Below are 20,462 nucleotides of genomic sequence, written 5' to 3' on the forward strand. Positions count from 1 at the left end.
TCAGAAAACCTTTGCTATTTTCCCCCAGCCCCTCCTGGATCTGTAGTGCTGACCTCATGTAAGCGAGTCCCATCTCACCTGCAAAACCAGAGGAGAGTTCACTGGCATCTGGTGAAGGAGAGAATGGATGTTAAGGGGCCTTGGATCTTTTATCCCAGGGAGCTCTGACTCTCGACATGCCATGTAACAGACTGAGGATAGTTCAGCCTGTCTAGGGATAGTCTGGACCAATGTCTGGGATTTCATCAATAAGTGAGAGTTTTTCTTTCTCTCTTATCAGTCCCTCACAAGAGACATTTTTTTTGTTTGTTTAGGTCAAATGTGTAATACCTTTTCACTCCAGACTATATTGGTCAGGGTTCAGTGGCACAGAACAGAATCCACTCTAATGAGTTTCAGGAAGAAGGCATTTAGTGAGTATTCTGACTTACAGAATCATAGGGAGTGAAAAAACAGAGTCTAAGTCTAAAGATAAACCACAGAGTTCCTCCTTCTTCTGTAATCAGGAAGCCACCCGTTCAGAAGCACAGGGCCCCTCTTCTCTGTCCACACACCACTTACACAGGGATACCTTAACATCAGGGAAACTGGAGACCAGATGTGGGGCCTCTGCTAATGCAGTGGCAGAAAAACTAAGGCTTCGGGGCTGTGCCCAGGAACAGTAGGAAGTCATCTAAATCTCACACAAGTGCTTCTGATTAGCTGAACCTAAAGGAGATCTTAGATACAACATAACGAAGGAGGCCTTTTAGCTGATTAACTTCTGAAGTGCAGGAAGGTACGCTAGAAGGGTCGGATGGATCTTGAGTCTAAGCCGTTGTATCTGCCACATAGAGTGAAGGAAATGAATGGAACTCTACTGAGTTCCTACCATGTAGATGTGTACCTATTCTACCACATTCATAATTTCCAAAAAGGGTTATACGTTAGATAGTTCTCCCCGTTTTTGCAAGTGAGGAAGGCGGGAGCTTAAATTATTCAGCTAATGAGTGTCAAAGCCTGGTTTGAACCTCAGTTCGTCTAGTTTTCAAGCTTAGACTTTTCTCACTATACCTTGCTCACCTCTTTTAGGTTGCTTCTGCTGCTGACAAATGTTGCCAACTTAGGAATTGGATTTCCACAGAACTTGTGGGCTACTAGAATGTTATCCAAAGCTCGAAGTGGGATGCAGGCACCAGGCTGTTTGTAAGCCAAGTGTTAAATTGTGCTCTATGTTCTGAGGCATGGTATGGCATGAGAAAACCATCTTTTTTTCTTGGTTACACTGGGATTTTGTGCTATAGCAGCATGGGAAATGTCCAGCTGCGTGGATCATTGATATCTGGCCCTCTGGAAAATGGAGTAGCTTTCTTCTTCTTGTTCCAGATTTCCCCTTGATGGCATTTTGCATCCTTGGCCTCCAACTCACAAGTGACCATGGAGAGAATTCTGAATTTGAGCTGCATGTAACAGGGCACTGTGTTTCCCTTGTGCTGTCAAGAAATCCCCATATTAGCCTCCCTCCTGCTCCTTGCAGAAAGGCTGTGACATTTCCCCATGGGTGGGATCCATCCCCCTCCTCTGTTTGGATTGGAGAATGTATGGCCTGACCTGTTTCGGGAGAAGTTTTGCTTTCCACCACTGTGTTGAGCAGCATGCCTGCCCTTTTGAAAATAAATTATGGTTTCAAAATTGTCTTGGCCAAACTTCACTGGGACTTACAAAGTCTGTTATCTAGCTGCAGCCCCACCATTAAGTCACTTTATAAGTTTGAGCTTGGCTTCCCCTTCTGCTCACTGTGGATGACTTTAATGCACTTCCACTGCAGGGGTGTTGTGAGGGTTAAAAGAGGTAACAGAGAGTAAAAAAGAAAAGAAGGATTGCCTTGGCTGATTTCATTGCTCTGTTAGTTCATGAAAAAATACCCCTAAATTCACACTCTGAGCAGTGTCAGTTTTCTGCCAGGGCTTAGAACTAACTTGGACAAACAGATTCTCTCCTCTGTGGGCTGTTGCAGATCATTTGAAACATGGCTCAGGCACCTTTTTATCTTGAAATTGGTAGCCCATACCCTGTGAGTGAGGTTTTGAGACTGGAAATCCAGCAAAATTCTATGCCTGTCTTCAGAGCAGTTCTGTTTCTGGCCTCTGCTCTAGAGTCAGGTTGGGGAGGTCAGGCTACCAAGAACCTCAGGTTAGCCTTCCCACCCGAGATACCTAATTGTGCCAGTGGTCCCCAGAGAGAGTCTGAGTCGATGCCTCCAACAAGAGGTTGGAAGTGTTCTTGGTGGCAAATTCATTAAAATATCTTCCCTACAAACTAAATGAGTCATAGATTCTGAATGACTGACTTTGTGTGGAAGAAAGACGGAGTCAGTTTCTTGAAGGACATTGAAAGTAAGAGTTTAAATTCCTTAAAGACTATCTTTCAAAGATATGCTCCCTATCATTCTTTGACTTTTCTGTTGACTATTTTCCTTCTTTCTCAGGATCCTTGGATTAGTGGGAGGAGCCACCTGGCTTGGGACATTTCCTTGAGCCTCAGCACTTCCTTAGGCCCACCCTCACTTCCATGATGTGCAAAGAGCCAAACGGCTCTCCACCAGTTTCTGCAGCAGGTGCTTGGTCTGGGCTGGCCTCCTGCTCCTCTCAGGCTGCAGGTCCTGGGCTCTGCAGTCAACGGTCTTGTTTCTGTGCTCTAGGCTCCCAGAATGCTGGCCGAAGCTCGCCTCCCCCTGGCTACGTGCCTGAGCGGCAGCAGCGCATTGCCCGACAGGGGTCCTACACCAGCATCAACAGTGAGGGGGAGTTCATCCCAGAGACCAGCGAGCAGTGTGTGAGTATAACACGGGGGGAAGGGGGGGACAGGGCTGGGGTGTGGCTTGGGGAGCATCAGACCAAGGTTATAATGGAAGAATCTTAGTGGGCATAGTGTGGAGGTCAGGTGCTTGAATCCCATCCGATAGCTGTTCTGTTTATCAGGCCTGCTCAAATATGGATTATTTCTTTCTGGGGGCCAAATATCAGTTCCTACCAAAGGCAGGATCTAAGCTACCTCACCTCCTTGGTGTTGGATGTGCCTTCAACACATTTTTCCTCTTCTGTGATCCTCTCACGGTTCTCCCTGCAGAATACCACTCTGCTCTTTGCATACTTCTTACAACCACCTGTCATTTCTGCAGAGTTTTAACATATGACCAACCCTAAGCTGACAGATTTTGTTTTTCCTTGGCCATTTCTTGATGAAAGGTAGGGAGTATACCAATCCAAAGTAGGATTGTTACTTTGGGTGAGCTTTTATCGTATTAGACAACTACGTTAGTTATCTACTCCTACAGAACAAATTATCACAAACTTAGCTTAAAACAACATACAACATAATATTTATTATTTTACAGTTTCCTTGCGTTTGGAATCCAGGCGTGACTTAGCTAGGTTCTCTGCTCTGGGTCACATAAGGCTGCAATCAAGTGCCAGCCAGGCTGCATTTCTTTCTAAGCTTGGGATTCTCTTCTAAGTTCAAATAGTTGTTGGCAGAATTTAGTTTCTTGAGGTCAGTAGCACTGTGGTACCTGTTTTCTTGGTGGCTGTCAGCCAGGGGCCACTCTAAGCTCCTAAAAGCTGCTTGCAGTTCCTTGAAATCTGACCCTCTCACAATATGACAGTTTATTCAAGGCCAGCAGGAGAATCTCTTGATCCAGTCTGCAAAAATGGAGTCTTGTGTAACTTACCTATAATCATGGGAATGCATATCCCATCCTCTTTGCTGTAGTCTGTTCACTAGAAGCAAATCACAAATTCTGCCTATACTCAAGGGGAGGGGGTTATACAAGGCTGGGACTCATTGGGGTGGGTGTCACCTTAGGGTGTGTCTGCCACAATGGTTCACCCATTTTAATGGCTAGCTTTTTAAACTAGTGGCTCACTTGATGAAAATTGCCCTTTGGTTTAGTGAACTCAACAAGAATGGGATCTCTGGCTTCATTCTGAAGTTCTTTCAGTGAGCTTGCTTTGACTGCAAAGATCTGTCTTATAAATTTTGGGGATTTGATCTTGAAGGGGGAAATTTCTTAAGGGTAAATGGATACAGCTGAAGAGCCAGCACGATCACATGGGGGATTTTACCAAAAAACCCTGATTCTTAGAACTTTCCTTTTTCCGAAAGCTAATTCTTACAGCCTTTTTTCCCCCTAAATAGCTAGTCTCTGTACAGCAGTATTCAAACTATATAGGCTGTGAGAAGCCTTTTTAAACTGCTGCTTCTCTCTCCTGTAGTCCTGCCTCCCGGATAACTTTACGTTTAGAACAGTGACGTAGAGTGCTGTTAGCTGCAGATTCCCTTCTTAGGTAGCTTACTGACCATCCTTTCCCTTTTCTCTAAACAGAGTGCCTCTGGGCATCTGGTACTAGGGTGACTTGGGTGCAGAACCTCAGAGATTGCTAATGAGTTCGATTGTCTTTGCTCTGTATCCCTCCCCGTGGCCCTATACCCTGGTCCTTTCGCTATCTTGCTCTACCTCCCTTGCCCTGGAAGGCATGGAAGTGTTAGACACCTAGTGAGGACAGACTTTTAAGAAGAGGCCAAGGAGGGTGGCAGCTAGGGAATGCCCAAGTCCTTCTCCATTGCCTGCCTCTTTAGCTAAAGAGAGTTGCTGCCAGTAAAGGGCTGTTCAAGATAAATCCACTTAACCGAGACCAAAACAGCATAGTGAAAGAATATTCAACCAGGACTTTCTTGAAAAGTGAAACTAAGATAAATTTATCCTGTTTTTTCTTTACTCAGATTTGAGTAATAGTTGCATCTATTTGCTAATTTTCAGGATGAACAAAGCATGATTCATGCTAATTTTTTTGCCTTGATTTTTAAAAATCTTGCTAGCACAACGTAACTTCCTTCACTTCCCTTTGATTTCTGCAGCACTGTCATAAAGAGGGTCCTTTTCCCAGAAGACTTAATGGGATTCAGTGTTTTCTAAAGGTTCCTCTTGAATTTGGTGTTCCTCCTCCACTACACCTGTCACCTAGTTATCCTTGCTCTTTCTCTCTTCTTCTGTTATTTGGTCTGACTTTGCCAAACATGCACTTGATGGATTGGGAGCAGTTCTTTCCCATGTTGGTTTTATCCACTTGGGGAAACCCTATATCCTTAGCAAGGTTTTTGCAGTTTTACTTTGCAATTAATTTGCCTTATTGGCAATTTTTAAAAATCATATGTCAGTATTTGGGTGAAACTGTAGGTGAGGAGGATTCTCGAATTAAGTGGGAAGAGAGAGTTTGAGTTGGAAACCAATTGTATGAAAGTTGTTCATGAATTGTCATAATTCTCATACTCCGATTCCCTATGTTTAGATCTCAGGTAATGAATTCTCTTATAGTGAGCACCCCCCATAGGCAAAATGAAGGGGAAATTAATTGGGAAAAAAATCTAATCTGAAGGCTTTCTGTTAGTCTGACCAAGGACCAGAGAAGCATGTTAATTTACATAGATACCTATTGGCTCCGCATGGGAGACAGGACCTGGGAAGGTTTTGTTTTGTGCCAGCTCTGTACTCACTATCATGATTTCAGATAATTCTCCTCACCTTTCTAGACGTGCAGTTGGCTCACCTGTGAAATGAGGGCATTACTTGTCTTTGTAAATTATAAATTATGGGCTGTAAACAGAAGCATTTACAGTCCCACCCAAATGCACTAGAAGCCTCTCTGGGGTAGAACCATCATCTCTGGCGCCAGGCTCCAAAGTTCACAAGCCAAGAAAATGCCAATGAGAAAAGCAGCGTCTCTGCTCTGCTCTCCTGGCCGGGTTCCTTGGGATGCCAGCCAGGCATTTTTCATCTCTCCTGGAAATGTGCCTTGTAGACTACGGGGAAGAGTGGTACCTTCCTAACCAGTCTTTTCGTTGCCCAGGCAGAGAAAGGGCACTTTTATATTTTGAAAAAAAAGACCGTTTGCTGGCCTTGGCTGAGTCACCTGGCTGGGACCGGGGCTGGGATTTTATTTTACGACTTGCTTTGCAGATGCTGGATCCCCTGAGCAGTGCTGAAAATTCCTTGTCAGGAAGCTGCCAATCCTTGGACAGGTCAGCAGACAGGTATGGGGCTATGGCTGGTTTGGGGGTTAGTGTCTAGGTGTTCTTGAAACTAATAAACTGAGGAAATAGAGTTAACTAGTATGTGTCTCCAATCTAGGCACTGGTCTGCAGGCCCCTGGTTAAAACATCTTACTTCTAGGAGAGAAGCCTCTCACTGGGATTCCTAGCCCTCTCCTTAGTTTCCCAAACACCAGGAGAATGTTATGTTTGTATAATTAGATGAATATAATAGTAGCTCATAATAGCCACTCACATGTGTTAAATGCCTGCTCTGTAGTTCCAAGTGCTTTACATGCTTTGACTTTCCACACAATACATGCTGCTCTTGTACTCTCGGCCTCGTTGCTGTGATCTGGACTGAGAAGCAGCAGACCTTCAACATACTAGGGACAAAATTTGTGGGTTTACTTTCATTTTTTTTCTCCAAGTGTTTCTGGTAGAATAAGAAAGTGGAATATAAAAACCAGGAAACAAAATATCTAGACTACCTAGCTTACCTCACTGCCTGCTTGGTGTGTAATCTTGTTCTTACACTTTGGGAGGGGACAGGTGCTGTCCTTTACACACCACATGGTTCTGCAGAGCTGGTTTACTGGTCAGTGGGGGTGTTTGGAGGTGGCTTTGGCACTGATCCAACCAGTCTCTCACTTTGACCTTGTTATGCCCAAGAACACGTTTGACCATGTCTGGCTGGGCTTAGGGCTGTGGTCAGAGGCTCTGGAGCGGTTAGGGGAGTTTTCTTTTCTTTGTGTAACTGATTAATTGCTCACATGGGTACTCTCCTTGTGACCATGGCCAGATCTGTGTGTGTCTCTCCTAACTGACCTGCGCGCTGGTGAGTGTGGTCTTCCCTCGAGGTATCGTAGAACAGTCACAGGTGCTTGTTGCATCCAATCCATAGCCTTGTTTTGGGCTTGCTTTCCAACCAGGAATGCAAAGAGGCACAGGTAAAAGTGCCAGAAGTTGCTGCCACAAATTGAGGGCTCTGCCAGGACAGGGACTGACTTTTGGACTCGCTTCTAAGCTTCGTTGCCAAGCCAGGGGAGGAGAAGGGGATGGGACGGGACTATAGAAGGTCTAGCAGTTGGGAAGTAGGGGATAGCCCCGCATCACTGCCTTGAGAGTTTCTGACCTATGACCCTCTCAAAAAGCTCTCGCACATGAGGGAAAGGGCCGTTCAGGTGGATGCTGGGAAAGATAGCTCAGTTTACCTACTTGATTCTTTAATTTATCCTCTGTCCCTCCAGTGCTTTGTTTTCTCTTCCTTGGGAGTCAAACTCAGTGACCTGGACTTACTGCCTTGAGGTCTGGCCTGATTTGAGCTCAAGGCTGCCATGTTCCTTTCATGGGGTCTGGAGCCATGTAGACCCAGCACCACCAAATATTGGTTGGTTAGCTTTGGACAAGTTTCCCTTAACCACTCTGTTCCTCAGTTTTCCTCATCTCTAAAATGGGGGTGGTGGTGATTAGTCTGAAAGGAAGATGCAGGGTGTTGCTATCTTTATTACTGCCCTGGGTAGGGGATGTTTTGCAGCTCTTCCCCTGTTACCAAAGTGGGAGGAAAGGGCAAGAAGAGAAAGTGCTGTTAGAGGGGAAGTTGGTTAGACTGGAGGGATTCATTATTCAGGGTCCAGTCAGATGAGAGCCTTAGACTAGTAAAGTAGGATGCTGAGCTCAGAAGATGGCTGTTTCTTTCGAACTCTACTTCATACCAGATAACGTGGGAAGGAGTTAGGAAAAGGAGGCTATCTGGGTGAGCTGCTTTGGAGGTACCCAGAAGTCTACTTTGTGATTTGTTTTATTTTTCTAGCCCATCCTTCCGGAAATCACGAATGTCCCGAGCCCAGAGCTTCCCAGACAACAGACAGGAGTTCTCTGGTGAGTTCTCCAGAGCCTGGGTGAGCACTGTAGGGTGTCTGGGTGGGGCTGCAGGCAGTCTGCTCCTGAGAGCTGAGTTAGGAAGAGAAGCCAAGGCTATTTGTTTTGTTTTGTTTTGTTTTGTTTTGTTTTGTTTTGTCGGGCCTACTGCTCTGAGGTCTCGGGTGACCTAGAGACTTAAATGGATCACTCACACTGGCCTATCCTGAAGCCAGTGATTCCTCTGTCTTACTCAGATCGGGAAACTCAGCTCTATGACAAAGGGGTCAAAGGTGGAACCTACCCCCGGCGCTACCACGTGTCTGTGCACCACAAGGACTACAACGATGGTGAGTGCACCTCCATCCTGCCCCCTGCTGGCCACCTCAGAAGAGCCGTGGTTAGAGCTCCACCACAGAAAAGCCACTGCAAGGCGGTGGCCCAGGCACTCCAAACTCCGAGTTTCGTTTATTCCGGAGGAACTGCGCCCAGGCTTGTGGCAGTAGAGACAGGGTTTTGTTTGTTTGTTTGTTTGTTTTTTAAAAAAAGGAGGGAGGATGGTATTTGCAGACGATGCTACAAATGCTACAGGAACTCCATCCTTTGTCTGAGTGCACAGCGTGCTCCAGGGCTCCAGCTCTCTGACGCCCTCTTCTGCCTCCCCCGGCAGCAAATGGGATGGAGCTTCCATAGCAGCTTAGGGTTAGGATGCCAAGGAAAACAGAGACCAGCCGTGGATTGGCCCTGAGAGTGATGTGGGGCCTGAGGGCCAGCCCTGTGCCTTCCCTTTGGCCAGGGCTCACTGAACCACCTGTGGCTGCTTCCTAATTCCCACTATTGTCCTGGTTCTCAGGGTGCTTGAGACATTAGCCATTCTGGCATGAGTCTGGTAGGAGGGCAGATAGGAGGGAGCAGAGCTGGTGTTATGACCCAATTTGCACATTCAGCCTCGCGGCCAGAGATCTGACTTGCTCTGCTCTGGCCCCTGCATCTCTTCAGGCAGAAGAACATTTCCCCGAATACGGCGACATCAAGGCAACCTGTTCACCTTGGTGCCCTCCAGCCGCTCCCTGAGCACGAATGGCGAGAACATGGGTCTGGCGGTGCAGTACCTGGACCCTCGAGGACGCCTGCGGAGTGCGGACAGTGAGAATGCCCTCTCTGTGCAGGAGAGGAACGTGCCGACCAAGTGTGAGGAGTGGGCCCTGGCCAGGAGGAGGCTGCCCTGGGGATGCTCAGACCAGCTGCGGGGCAGGAGGCCAGTGGGTCCACTGGGGCTGTTCGGCTCAGCAGTTGGCTGTTCTGACCCATCCACACCCCATAGAAGAGCCTGCGGGTGGGCAGCACATTCCTTGGACCTTAGTCCTCATTCTACTGTTGTGTGACAAGCCACTTCTCCTCTTTGGTCTTTAGTTTTTTCATGTTTAAACTGAAGAACAATCTCCTAATCCCTGACATAACGAGATATTTGGGTGCTTTGGAAGTAAAGGTATTTGATCAATGCAGATGAGCATTCAACCATGATTTTAGCCAGTCCTCTGCTTCTTGGGACTTGGGCCTTAAGGTCTGATTGACCAGGGCTATAGGCGTGCTCCAGATGGGGGTGGAGGTGCTGGCTGAGAGATGTGATGCTGCCAGGTCTGGTGGGGGTGGCTGGAGCCTCTGGAGAATGAGGCAGAATGTCAGGAAGTAAGTGTTTGAACTTGAATGCTCTTTCCTTCTGTTCCCCTGTAGCTCCTAGTGCTCCTATCAATTGGCGCCGGGGGAAGCTCTTAGGCCAGGGTGCCTTCGGCAGGGTCTATTTGTGCTATGATGTGGACACAGGACGCGAACTTGCTTCTAAGCAGGTCCAGTTTGACCCAGACAGTCCTGAGACTAGCAAGGTACTGCCTCCTCATAGTCTGACTTTCCTTTCCTCCCTCTCAACAAAATGCCCATCTCATTGCACAGACTAATTGCTTGAGGTGCTACAGGTTGCTTCCCCCATCATTCTTCCTCCCAGGCTCCCCTGCTGTCTACCCTGGCCCTGGGGAGGGATTGGGTATGAGGAACTGAGCTGGTGCCAAAGTGCCAAGCAACCCAAACTGAGAGGTGATGGCCACTGCCACAAGGAGCAGTACCTGCCCTCTCTCACCAAACAGATGCTCTCTCAGCCCTTGAAGCAGGAAGGAGCCTATCTTTGGAGTTTTTGGCCTTGGATGTGGCCTTTATTCCACTTTGAGTGGACAAATATAGCAGTTACCTTAACTAAGCAGCCCCAAGCCCATTTCCCACCCCACTGCTGCTATCTTCCAGCTTGGGAGTGCCACCATCCCAAGGCTTGCCCAACATTGTGGACAAGGGCCAGACCATTGTGAGTCCCCCTTTTCTCCAGCTGACGTTTCCAAGGCAGACAGACTCCTCTGAAGCCACTGACTAGAGGCTGAGCTGATCCTAGGCAGGATCACCCTGAGGGCCTGGGTGACCTCTGGGTCCCTCCTCTAGGAGGTGAGTGCTCTGGAGTGTGAGATCCAGTTGCTGAAGAACTTGCAGCACGAGCGCATAGTGCAGTACTATGGCTGCCTGCGGGACCGCGCCGAGAAGACTCTGACCATCTTCATGGAGTACATGCCAGGGGTATGTGCCCCTTGATGCGTGTGGGACACAAAAGAGGGGGCCCGACCTGGGGCTGGGGGCTGTGGAATGGGGGTCCCTTTTACATGGGTCTGATCACCTGAGACCCCAGAGGCTCAGGGGAGAAGGTGAAATAACAGCAGGGTTTGGAGTCAGCAGGGCCCTCCTCTGGCTGCAGTGATGCTGTGGGATGAGAAATGTCCCAGGCCAGCCTGACCCGAGGCTTACAGGGCAGCTGCACTGGCCAGTGAGTGCCGCCTTTACCTGGAGCAGACAGGTCTCTCTTCTGGATTTGGGTCATCCACTGCTTAAGGGAAAGCCTGTCTCCTACTTTTCTGCAAGCTGCCTAACAGTCCCTCGCAAAGTGCCTGGCACATTGCATATGGGGATTTGATGACTCACTCCTTCGCTGCAGCGCTGGGGACTGGAAATAGCCTTGCCCTCTTCCTGCTGCCTTCCTGCAGTGACTCCCTCTGACTCCTGTGGCTCTAGGGCTCAGTGAAAGACCAGTTGAAGGCCTATGGAGCTCTGACAGAAAGTGTGACCCGAAAATACACCCGGCAGATCCTGGAGGGCATGTCCTACCTTCACAGCAACATGATTGTTCACCGGGACATCAAGGGTGAGCAGGGGCAGGCTGTGGGGTCCCCAAGATCTGGCCACTTGGGAACTTCCAGCCTGGTCATTTCACACTTTCTGAAAAGTAGAACCCTAATTGCTTCCTTGGGGGATTGGTGTAAAGATCAGTTAAGCAACTGGGGGAAATACTGTAAAGTGCTCTGCTGATGTTGGCCATGGTGATGACCGTTTTGTGCTGCAGGGTTGAGGCTTCCTGTCACTAGTCTGTTTGCTCTGTGCAGTTTGGGTCTAATTCATGGTACCCCCCCATTCTCCCCAGCAGCCCTTGGACCTGGGAGGGAAGGACTGAGGGAGGATGATGGAAAGTGCCCAGGGGTCCAGGGTTGCAACCTCTGCCCTTTCATGCCTTAGGAGCCAACATCCTCCGAGACTCTGCTGGGAATGTGAAGCTGGGGGACTTTGGGGCCAGCAAGCGCCTGCAGACCATCTGCATGTCAGGCACGGGCATGCGCTCAGTCACCGGCACACCCTACTGGATGAGCCCTGAGGTGATCAGCGGTGAGGGCTACGGAAGGAAGGCAGACGTGTGGTGAGCGCTGGGGATATGCTGGGACCCCATCTCCCTGTCTGGGCTGTAGTGGCACCAACTTAGAAATGAGGGCTGGGGGCTTTGCAGTGTGGCAGGAGGAAGTGAGAACTTGCCTCTGGCCAGTAAGGCCAACCAAGATGTAGGCTCCATGTACTCAGAGCTGGTGGTGCCTGCAGCAGCTCATACAGCAGATGCGTTGTGTTTTAACTCTGAGTAGCAACTGTTTGTTACTGCTGGGAACTTAGGCTGTGGAAGACATCCCTGATGTCTGCTAAATCTCTGGAAGAAGTAGGATCCATTCTCAAGGCCTGGATCAGTGTTCTAAACAGTAGCAGTTTTCTGCTCTCTCTCCTAGTGCTCAGATGGCTTGCATTTGCGCTACCTAATTTCATGTCCATCCTCTGAAAGGGCCTGAGAATCTTGAGAGCATCTCTTCCTCTTAGAACGTTATTGAGGTGGGCTGAGTAACAGCCCCCTGAAGATACACATGTACTGACCCCAAAGGGATTAGTAAATGTTACCTTATAGGCAGTAGGGCCTTTACAGATTTGATTAATTTAAGAATTTTGAAATAGGGAGTTTATCCTGGATTATCCAGATGGACCCAGTATAATTACACAAGTCCTTATAAAAAGAGGGCAGGAGAACAGAGTCGGTAGTAAGAGATGTTACAATGGAAGCAAGAGGCTGAAGTGATACAGGGAAGGGACCAGGAGCCAAGGAATGCAGGGAGCCTCTGGAAAAGGTAGGGAAATGGATCCTCCCCTCAGAGTGTCTAGAAGGAACCATCCCCACCAACTCGTTGACTTGAGCCCAGTGAAACTAATTTTAGACTTATGATCTCCAGAAATATGTTCTTTTTTTTATGCCACTAGGTTTATGGTAATTTGTTACAGCAGCAGTAGGAAACTAATGTATCCTGGAGCTCAGAGGTGGGTGTAGTTTGATGAAGCCTATGTAGACAAGGCTAACAGGGCTTTGAAGCCTCTTCTGGCCTTAGGAACCCTCTACAGAGGTGTCAGCCCCCAGCTTATCTCCTGCCTCAATGTGCTGTGAGAAAAACACCTCCTTTCACTTCAGTGGGCAGGGAGGCTGGGAGCCTGGGGCTGAGGGGTGACACAGGGCTTCTCCCTCTCCAGGAGCCTGGGCTGCACCGTGGTGGAGATGCTGACAGAGAAACCACCTTGGGCAGAGTATGAAGCCATGGCCGCCATTTTCAAGATTGCCACCCAGCCTACCAATCCTCAGCTGCCCTCCCACATCTCTGAGCATGGCCGGGACTTCCTGAGGCGCATCTTCGTGGAGGCCCGCCAAAGACCTTCAGCCGAGGAGCTGCTCACACACCACTTTGCACAGCTCGTGTACTGAGCTCTTAAGGCCACGCTGCTGCTGGCTGTCCCCTGCTGCAAGGGCAGGGGGCTGCTGTGGGGCTCAGCAGTATTGCTGCTTCTCCCAGGCAAGGCTGTGGACCATGGAGCTGCAGTCTAGCCAGCGTTGTCCGTGCCCTTCTGCTACTGGGGCTCAGAGCCAGGTGGGGTGGCTGCAGCCTTAAGGACTGGGAGCCCCCAGCCTACCAGACCCAAGAGCACCGGCGTCCTAAGCTCAGCGTGGAGGGGAAGGGGCTAGGAACAGTGTTCAAGGCACCATGGGCCCCTCCCTCGGGGCTGTGTCCTGACAATGCAGTCAGCACCAGACCCCAGAGGAGGGTCTGGGGGCTCAGGATGGACACGAGGGTCAGAATAGTGTTACTTTCATTCAGAGTGTTATTTTGTTTGTCCTCCCCATATCTGGAGACCATCAGGGCATCTCTGGGCTGGATAGGCCCACCCAAGCCTGAGGTAAAGTCCAGCATCCCGCAGCCCATGGAAAGCAGAGGCCTGGGCCACGTGCTCCCTGGAGCCCCCAGGCCAGCTTTGCCAGTCCTAGTCCTTTACCAAAGATGAATGAAGCAAATGTTATGCTGCCTTATTCAGGGAAGGAGGAGCCTGTCCTGCCTGCCCCCATGACCCTGACCAACTCCCCTCACCCTCAAGCAGGGGCCTGAGATGTGGAACTGCCCCCACTGAGGGGGAGACCCAGTTTTGTCAATGCAGTTGTCTCTGTTTTACAAGTTGGAGTCACTCTTATGCTGTACCCAGTTTCTAAACTGGAGAGTTCGTGTGCCCTCTGGGCTGAGTACCCCTGCTGTGGGCTTGGGCCTTGGGCCAGATTGGAAAGAGCTGAAGGAAGGTAAGGGCTTTTGTGCTCCTTGTCTGGCACCTTTCCCCCCAATGGAGCAGAAAGAAAGATGGACAACACAGTGAAGGCATCTGAGCCTGCTGGCCACACTGAGTGGGCCATTCAGGACAGCCAGGGGAGTCGTGTTAGGCTGGTTGTCAGTCGTGACTTGCTAGGCTGGAGATCTGTCTGGTAGAAGGGAGAGCCTGTATGATGCCACCAACTGTGTCCAAAACCACCAGCTCAGTTCCTCCATGGCCACCCTTGCCCATCACCACGAGGTCTCAGCCTCTTTCCCTTCTAGCTCCTGTAGGGGAGGAATGGCAGCAGGGGCCAGGGAGTCAGAATCTCCAAGCAGCTTAGAGTTGGCCTTATTTACCTCAGCCTGGGGCGCTGGTCCTTTCTTCCGGCCCCTCCCCTCCAAAATGTGCCTATTGCTAGAGCTCTTCCCTCTGAACACCCAGTTTCCTTGGGAGTTGTCATTAAAGGAAAAAAAAAATGCCAGTGCCCAGGGATGACACGTGTCTCCAAGGAGCTGGGGATTAGCTCCAGGCAGCTCATTGCCAGCCATGCCCACTCCCCCATGGGCACCAGAACAAGCCAAAGCCTTCGTTGTATGTTGACGATGCACTTTTATGAATGTAGTTTCTATCGCTGTTTTTAGCCTTTTCACATCATGTAATGTGAGGCCTTGTACTTGTTAATTTATATCTCAGATCATATTTGATGGTTTATATATATATCAATTCTAGACTGTTACAGGTGATGGACGCCTCAAGAGAGAGAAGAGAAAATGAAAGCAGCTGGTTTTGCAGGAATGTGTGTTGCACGGTGCCAGATGGGCCTGGGCCCTGTTTCCATCCTCTTCCCCCAGGGGCCTATCAGGCACCCCCAGCCCAGCCCTCTGAAGACAGTGAGCATGTGCTCCTACCTCCACCTCGGCTCTTGCCCAGGGTGGGGACCGGCCCCTCATCTCGACCAAAGCTGCCAGATGGCAGCTCGGCCTCTCCACAACCCCGTCCTGACGGCTGTAGCACTCTTCTTGGGCCCACACTCCGTCCCCAGGCCCCAGCCCCCAACAGGAAACAGAGCGTGGTGCCGGCACTGTCAAGATAAGACAACTGTGTGTCCCAGGTTCAGGCTCTCACAGAGCCCCACCCACCCCGGGGCCTTACCTCACAGGGAATGTTTTAAAAAATGATTTTGTAAACAAGCCAACAAACCCTGCACTCCAAAAAGAACAAAAGACCCTGATTTTTTTGTGCCAAAAACTGTGGACATGCTGGCTCAGCATCCTCAGGACCAAGCTGTTGCTTAATTTTAATTTATTGTTTTTTTTATTAAATAATCCAGATGACGTTATGGGCCTAAGATGGCCTGGCCCAAAGCTCTGAAGGGCAGTCTCCTAGCAGCCCCAGGCTGGCTGTGGGAAGGGCCGTGCCACCATTTGCTTGTCATTCCGTGGGGGATGTCGGCCTTGGCCAACCCAACACGGAGAGGCCAGGGCCGGGGACAGTCCATACTCCACCGCCCTCCTGCCCCTCCTGCCCACCCCAGCTCTGTGTCTGTGTCTGAATTGTGGATCGTGCAGAAGAACCTGCAGCCATAGTTATTTGACTATATCTCGACCGAGGGCTTGCAGTGCAAAGCCAGGCCAGTGTCGCGCATTACTTACAATAAAAGGGATCATTTATACCTGAGGGGTCCTGTGGCAGTGCTTTTGGGCAGGGGTGTGGGGGAAGTAGGTGTTTGTCCAGGAGGAGCCCAGTATGGTGCCTGACAATAAGCCTGCATCCCTCAGCAGACAACCTGAAACAGCTGCAAGAGGGCTCCTGGGATGATGTGACTTGGCTGGTAGGACTGCTAGCTCAGAGGTGCCGCCTCCTCTCCTCCCCACTCCTAGGAGCTCTGCTGAGGGTGGCTCCACCAGGGCTGACTTACTGAGGTGGCACTCATCGCTCTCCTGACCCGAGCATCACTGTGGCTGGGTTCCCAGGGCCTTTGTGCTTGGCCAGCTCAGGGAAGGACTCCTGAGTCGTATCCTTGCAGGGCAGGGATCTGGTGTCTCCCTGTCTATCTGCCACTGTTGCTTAGCTCAAGCAGAAAGAGACCATCGTTGTCCCCATCTGATGCTTCTGGTACAGAAGTTGAACCTGTCCTGAGTGAGGCTTTTAGCAGCTCTCCTTACTTTGAGGACCCAGGCTCAGGGTGCCATTTCTGCTTACTGTTAGCTCTGCCACTTCCAGGGGCACAGCAGTGGCCCACCTGCCACCAGAGTTTGAGGCCCAGCTCCCTCATGTCCTCTGGACATGAGCTCACTTGGGAACTTAAGGACTTGTATGGGGTGGAAGCAGCATATCCCCAAGGAGTCTGCCCTCTTGTTCCGCCAACTCATGTAGTCCACGGACAGTTGGGGGAATTGAGGACAGCTGAGTCTGGGGCAGGACAACCCAGACTTTCTGCCTGGATGCTGCTGGGGGTCGGGGAGGCCTCAGGTCTTCCAAGCTTTCCTTGTTTGTTCTGCTGTAAACCGTTGTCCCTCAGGAACAGATGAGCTGCTTTTTCTCAGACTACCTGTGACAGACTACAGCTGCCACATTCCCTGGAGCTTGAAAAAGCAGGGGGAAGATGACAAATGGGGAAAAGGCACAGAGACTAGGGAACCTGATAGCACTGGGTCTGCTGGTTCCCACCATCCCTTCCTGATTTCCAGGGCAAAGGGGATCCACCAAAGACTTGGAAAAAAGATTCTGCCTTGCACTCTAACACACTGAAGTGCAGTGAAGCTAGGCAATGTGACCCACTGATTGGCCTGACCTCTTATGTAACACAAGGCTGAGGGATTTGGTTATTAAATACTCTGGGTTTGGCAGCATGGAGACTTGACAGGGAAGAGGAGATCCCCTTTCCCAGGCTGCCTTATATTTCTCTGACACCCACTGCCCCCCCCAACCAAGGGCAGGAGTGCTCTGGGTTGACCCTGTCCCCCTTCACCTCCACGTGGTGAGTCTCTTCTTCCTGCCACCAAGCCCCCCATCAGGCCACATAATACAGAGTCAGGATCTGTTGAAATATGTTTAAAACAGGGTTGATCACAACAGTCACAACCAGAAGAAATGGGAAAAGAGGGGAGCGTGGCCCCGCCAGCCCCCCACCAGTCTCTGTGGCTCTCAGCCTGGTGGGTGCTTTAGCTTCTGCTTGACTTCAGCGGTGCCAGATGGTCCCAAGCCCCACTGGGCACATCCTGCCTTGCCTTTCAGGGCAGCAGGGCTGCTCCACTTCCCTTCCCCTCCCCTTCAGGGTCCTGGTGGGCATTCAGTGAGGCCCGGCAGACGACATACTGGCTCACCTTCCTCCAGTTTCCATGGCTCAGGACCAGGCTAAGGGCAGAGGTAGATGGGGAGACGGGGCCGCATAGGGCCCCTGGTGGCAGTGAGGGAGCTTGGGACCCTGAGGGGGGCATGCTGACTCCTTGCTGGAGAAAAGGCACCTAGATAGGGAAGCTGGGCTTGGGGGCCTCCCAGGAGGCCATGGGGTGAGTTGGGGCAGGCTGAAAGAAGCAGGAAGCAGGGTGGTAAGCAAACCCCAATCCTGGTTCCCAAACCCCCACCCACTGAGGGAGAAGGAGGGAATCCTGGAGCAGAGCCCTACACCGGAAACCCTCTGCCTGAGCAAGAGGGCCTCATCTCCTTCCCACCCTGCCCCCACTCGCGCCAATCTCTTCCCCACCCTTCCCACGCCTGCTCCAGACCCTCTAAGGAGGGAGGAGGGAGTGGACAGTCAGAGGGGCCTCAGGCTGTCTTGGTGCCAGGGTCCACCTCCTTGTGGGCCCAGAGCTCCTTGTGCTGCTTCCGGCCGAAGCCCTCGTCGTAGTTGCCTTTGCTCTTAAACAGCTGCTGAAAGTGGGGTTTGCAGTAAAATTCCCCGTGCAGTGCGGCGTAGCTGCCCAGGCTGCAGAAGCAAAACAGCTGTGGTCAGGTCAAGGCAGGGCGGGAAGGGAAGGGAAGGGCAGGGCGGGGGCGCACCTGAGCTTGGTGTGACAGTGCTTGCAGCAGAAGCAAGAGTTGTGGAAAATGAGCTTGTCAGCCACCAGCCGCTCCATGGGGTACACGGTCTTCTGGCAGGCAGTGCAGGTCTCCTTCACCTGGGCCCGAAGACTGAAGGACTGTTGGGGAAGAGCCTCCATCAGGGACCTGAGCAGCTCCCGTCCCTTCCTCCCTGCACACGACAGCCTCAGGGCCCTACCTTGGAGCGCTGAACCGTGCTGCTGCCACCGCCGCCTTTGGCTTCCTGAGGGAGAGGGCAGTTGGGGCAGGGTCAGCTGAGGGATGTCCCAGACCATCGCTGCAGTCACCAGCCCAGATCCCAGGGACACTCAAGGGGGAGAGGAAGGGGACAGGCCAACAAGCTGCTCCTCACCCCCTCACCCGCAGGCATGACACCTGCGGGGGCTGGGGAGTGCCCTCCCACTAGGCTGATCACCTACGTGAGAAGGGGTGGCCTGGGCGGCTCCTGCAGCCTGGAACATGGCTCGTTGGAGGCGATGGAGTCCCCGAGTGGAGACGAGACACCCGGTGCGTTCTGCAAGGGGAAGTCGGTTGGGAGGGCCCCACAAGCCTTTCCCCAGCCCGCAGGGTGGGGGTGGGGGTGTTTACAAGCAGGGGGCTGGGGGCTGTGGTTGGGACTTTCCCTAAGTCATTTCCTGTTGCTCTGGGTCTTGCCACTTCCGCCCCTCACCCACCTCCCCTCCGCCCGCCACCCCCTAAAGCGGCTCCCCAGGGGGCAGGGGTCCCTGAGTGGAACCATGTGTCGGGGGAAGAACAGAGTTAGCGGGTAGCAGCTGGGGGAGGGGCTCCGCGCGCAGCCGCCCCAGCGCCCGCGGACCCAGACCCCGCCTGGCGAGAGAGAGGTCAGGAGAGGGCGGGCTTGGAGGAACCGCAGCTAGAATCTGCCGCCCCGGCCTGACCCCGGCCCGACGGTACCCAGCGCGGGGCCAAAGCGCGGGTGCCGGGGCCCTGGCCGCCCGGCCGGCGCAGCCTCTGGACAGCGCTCGCCGGCTTGGCCGCCCGACTCGCCAGGCCGAGTTGCCGCCCGCGCGCCTGGCTCCTCGGCCCTGGACCCGCGTGAAGCGGACTCCAGACCTCGGACCCCTGCGGACGCCGGCCTCGGGACCCAGGTCGAGAGCCACGGGCTGAGGCGCTCGGCGTCCGGACCCCATGGGCGGCGGCTCTCGAGTCCGCAGCCCCCACCTGGGCGGCCCGGGTTGCAAGCCAGACGCCGACCCCTCCCCTGGTCCGCCCGCGGGTCTCACCGGGCCCCGGCCTGGGCCGCGGGGCGGGGGTCGGTCTCCGGGGGACGCCTCGAGTGCAAGGAGTGCGCGGGCGCAAGCTGCCGCGGCTGCCAGTGGTCCCTGAGCGGCCGCGGCCGCCACCGCCTTATCGCGGCGCCGCCCCCGCCCCGCGCCCGCCCATTGGCTCCGCCGCGCCCGGAGCCGCCTCCGGGGCTCCGGCGCCGCCGCCGACCCCCTTTCTGCGCTTTGTCTTCCCCTCGCTCGGCTTCCCCCGCCTTTGTCTGCCCCTCGCGCCAACCCCGCGCTCCCGGCGCTCCGCACCGCCCCTGGAGCCCCGCAATCGCGGGCCTCGCGAAGCCGGCCGCCCCGTCGGCCCGCTCCGGACAGAGGCAGGGCCCGGAGCCAGAGGGCTCGATACCACAGGCTTCGAGGTGGGGGCAAGTTCAGGTAGAGACGGCTGCGTGCGCGGGACAAATGGCGTTCCTGGCGAGGCCCCCCGCAGCGGAAAAGGATAACCAGGCGGGCCTGGGCCTTTCGCTGCCTCCTTTTCCCTGATAGGCCCAACAGCCCCTGCGCCCGTCCGGCGCTCCATGGGCCCTGCGGCACCATGGACCCACCCAGGGCCCCCGCGCGGCTCCCACGGCCCCTCTGGCGCGGAGTCCTCCCGCCGCCAGGGGCGCCCCCGCGCGCGCACGGCGGGTCGAGGAAGTTGGCAGCGGCGGCCGGGCATGCGGTTCTGCCAAGCGAAGCCGCGAAGCCCGGCCTGCGCCGCTTGGAGGGCCGTGGGAACCCCGTGTTTAGTCACCTTCCGCCGCCACTCCTCAGCGCCTTCTGCCGCCCCGGAGACGGCCCCAGGAGCACATGCCCTCCCGACGCTGCCGTCCTAAAGCACTTCTGTAACTGGATTTTGTAGGTTTAGTCACCCCCGTCTCCCTCCTCCCCAGCCCCTGCGGGAAGTCGCAGACACCCTCTTCAGGCAGAGATTTCCATTCTTCAAATAAGCAAACCTCGGTTCATCAAACCTCATCTGACACAAGGGAGCCAGGCCTGAAGATTTGAAGTGACTTGTTCCAAGTAGCAAAGCTTTAGCAGGGCTGGCTTGAGAAGCCAGGCCTCCTAACCCCAACCCTGGCTCCTTACTCCCTGCCCTCTGGCCAAGCCGGCGGTCTCGGCTCCAGCACACTGCACAACAGGTCTGAGGCACACGGGGGCAGGGGACTGTGACTCACTTGTGGGGTGGAGCATAAG

General features: G+C 52.9%; 2 protein-coding genes across 7 annotated transcripts in view; one reads left to right on the forward strand and one right to left on the reverse strand.

Annotated features, from left to right (window-relative positions):
- Positions 1-15,619, forward strand: part of MAP3K3 (mitogen-activated protein kinase kinase kinase 3) — a 58,427-nt gene extending 42,808 nt beyond the window's left edge. For 2 of the 4 annotated variants that reach the window (XM_072939393.1, XM_072939395.1), the window contains 10 exons: positions 2,681-2,814; positions 5,996-6,057; positions 7,880-7,947; positions 8,184-8,276; positions 8,926-9,117; positions 9,661-9,809; positions 10,411-10,542; positions 11,032-11,161; positions 11,530-11,707; positions 12,847-15,619. In XM_072939393.1, coding sequence (XP_072795494.1) covers positions 2,681-2,814; positions 5,996-6,057; positions 7,880-7,947; positions 8,184-8,276; positions 8,926-9,117; positions 9,661-9,809; positions 10,411-10,542; positions 11,032-11,161; positions 11,530-11,707; positions 12,847-13,075 — 1,367 coding nt within the window. In that variant the 3' untranslated portion in view covers positions 13,076-15,619. Of the gene's footprint in view, positions 1-2,680; positions 2,815-5,995; positions 6,070-7,879; positions 7,948-8,183; positions 8,277-8,925; positions 9,118-9,660; positions 9,810-10,410; positions 10,543-11,031; positions 11,162-11,529; positions 11,708-12,846 lie in introns of all 4 variants that reach the window. The other 2 variants (XM_072939392.1, XM_072939394.1) reach the window with 1 other exon arrangement.
- A 1,367-nt stretch (positions 15,620-16,986) lies between these two features.
- On the reverse strand, positions 16,987-20,001 carry LIMD2 (LIM domain containing 2). Of its 3 annotated transcripts, none has more exons than XM_072939402.1 (5): positions 19,536-20,001; positions 18,411-18,505; positions 18,170-18,214; positions 17,950-18,089; positions 16,987-17,875 (listed from the first exon to the last, which is right to left on the reverse strand). In XM_072939402.1, exons 1-5 carry the CDS (start codon positions 19,942-19,944, stop codon positions 17,716-17,718), a joined length of 849 nt encoding a protein of 282 aa, XP_072795503.1. In that variant the 5' UTR covers positions 19,945-20,001; the 3' UTR covers positions 16,987-17,715. The 3 variants fall into 3 exon arrangements, with proteins under 3 accessions (XP_072795503.1, XP_072795504.1, XP_072795505.1); XM_072939403.1 differs by lacking the exon at positions 19,536-20,001 and adding an exon at positions 19,236-19,506; XM_072939404.1 differs by lacking the exon at positions 19,536-20,001 and adding an exon at positions 19,174-19,195.
- Positions 20,002-20,462: the final 461 nt, after the last annotated feature.

The sequence above is a fragment of the Vicugna pacos genome, chromosome 16 (genome assembly GCF_048564905.1).
Source record: "Vicugna pacos chromosome 16, VicPac4, whole genome shotgun sequence".
In the NCBI taxonomy this organism is placed as follows: Eukaryota; Metazoa; Chordata; class Mammalia; order Artiodactyla; family Camelidae; genus Vicugna; species Vicugna pacos.

Coding starts and splice junctions, on each gene's coding strand:
- LIMD2 (XM_072939402.1), bottom strand. CDS start 19,944: ATGCCCGGCCGCCGCTGCCAACTTCCTCGACCCGCCGTGCGCGCGCGG. Junction 18,506..19,535: donor ATTGCGGGGCTCCAGGGGCG/GTGCGGAGCGCC, acceptor TTCCCCTTGCAG/AACGCACCGGGTGTCTCGTC. Junction 18,215..18,410: donor CCCAGGCCACCCCTTCTCAC/GTAGGTGATCAG, acceptor CCTCTCCCTCAG/GAAGCCAAAGGCGGCGGTGG.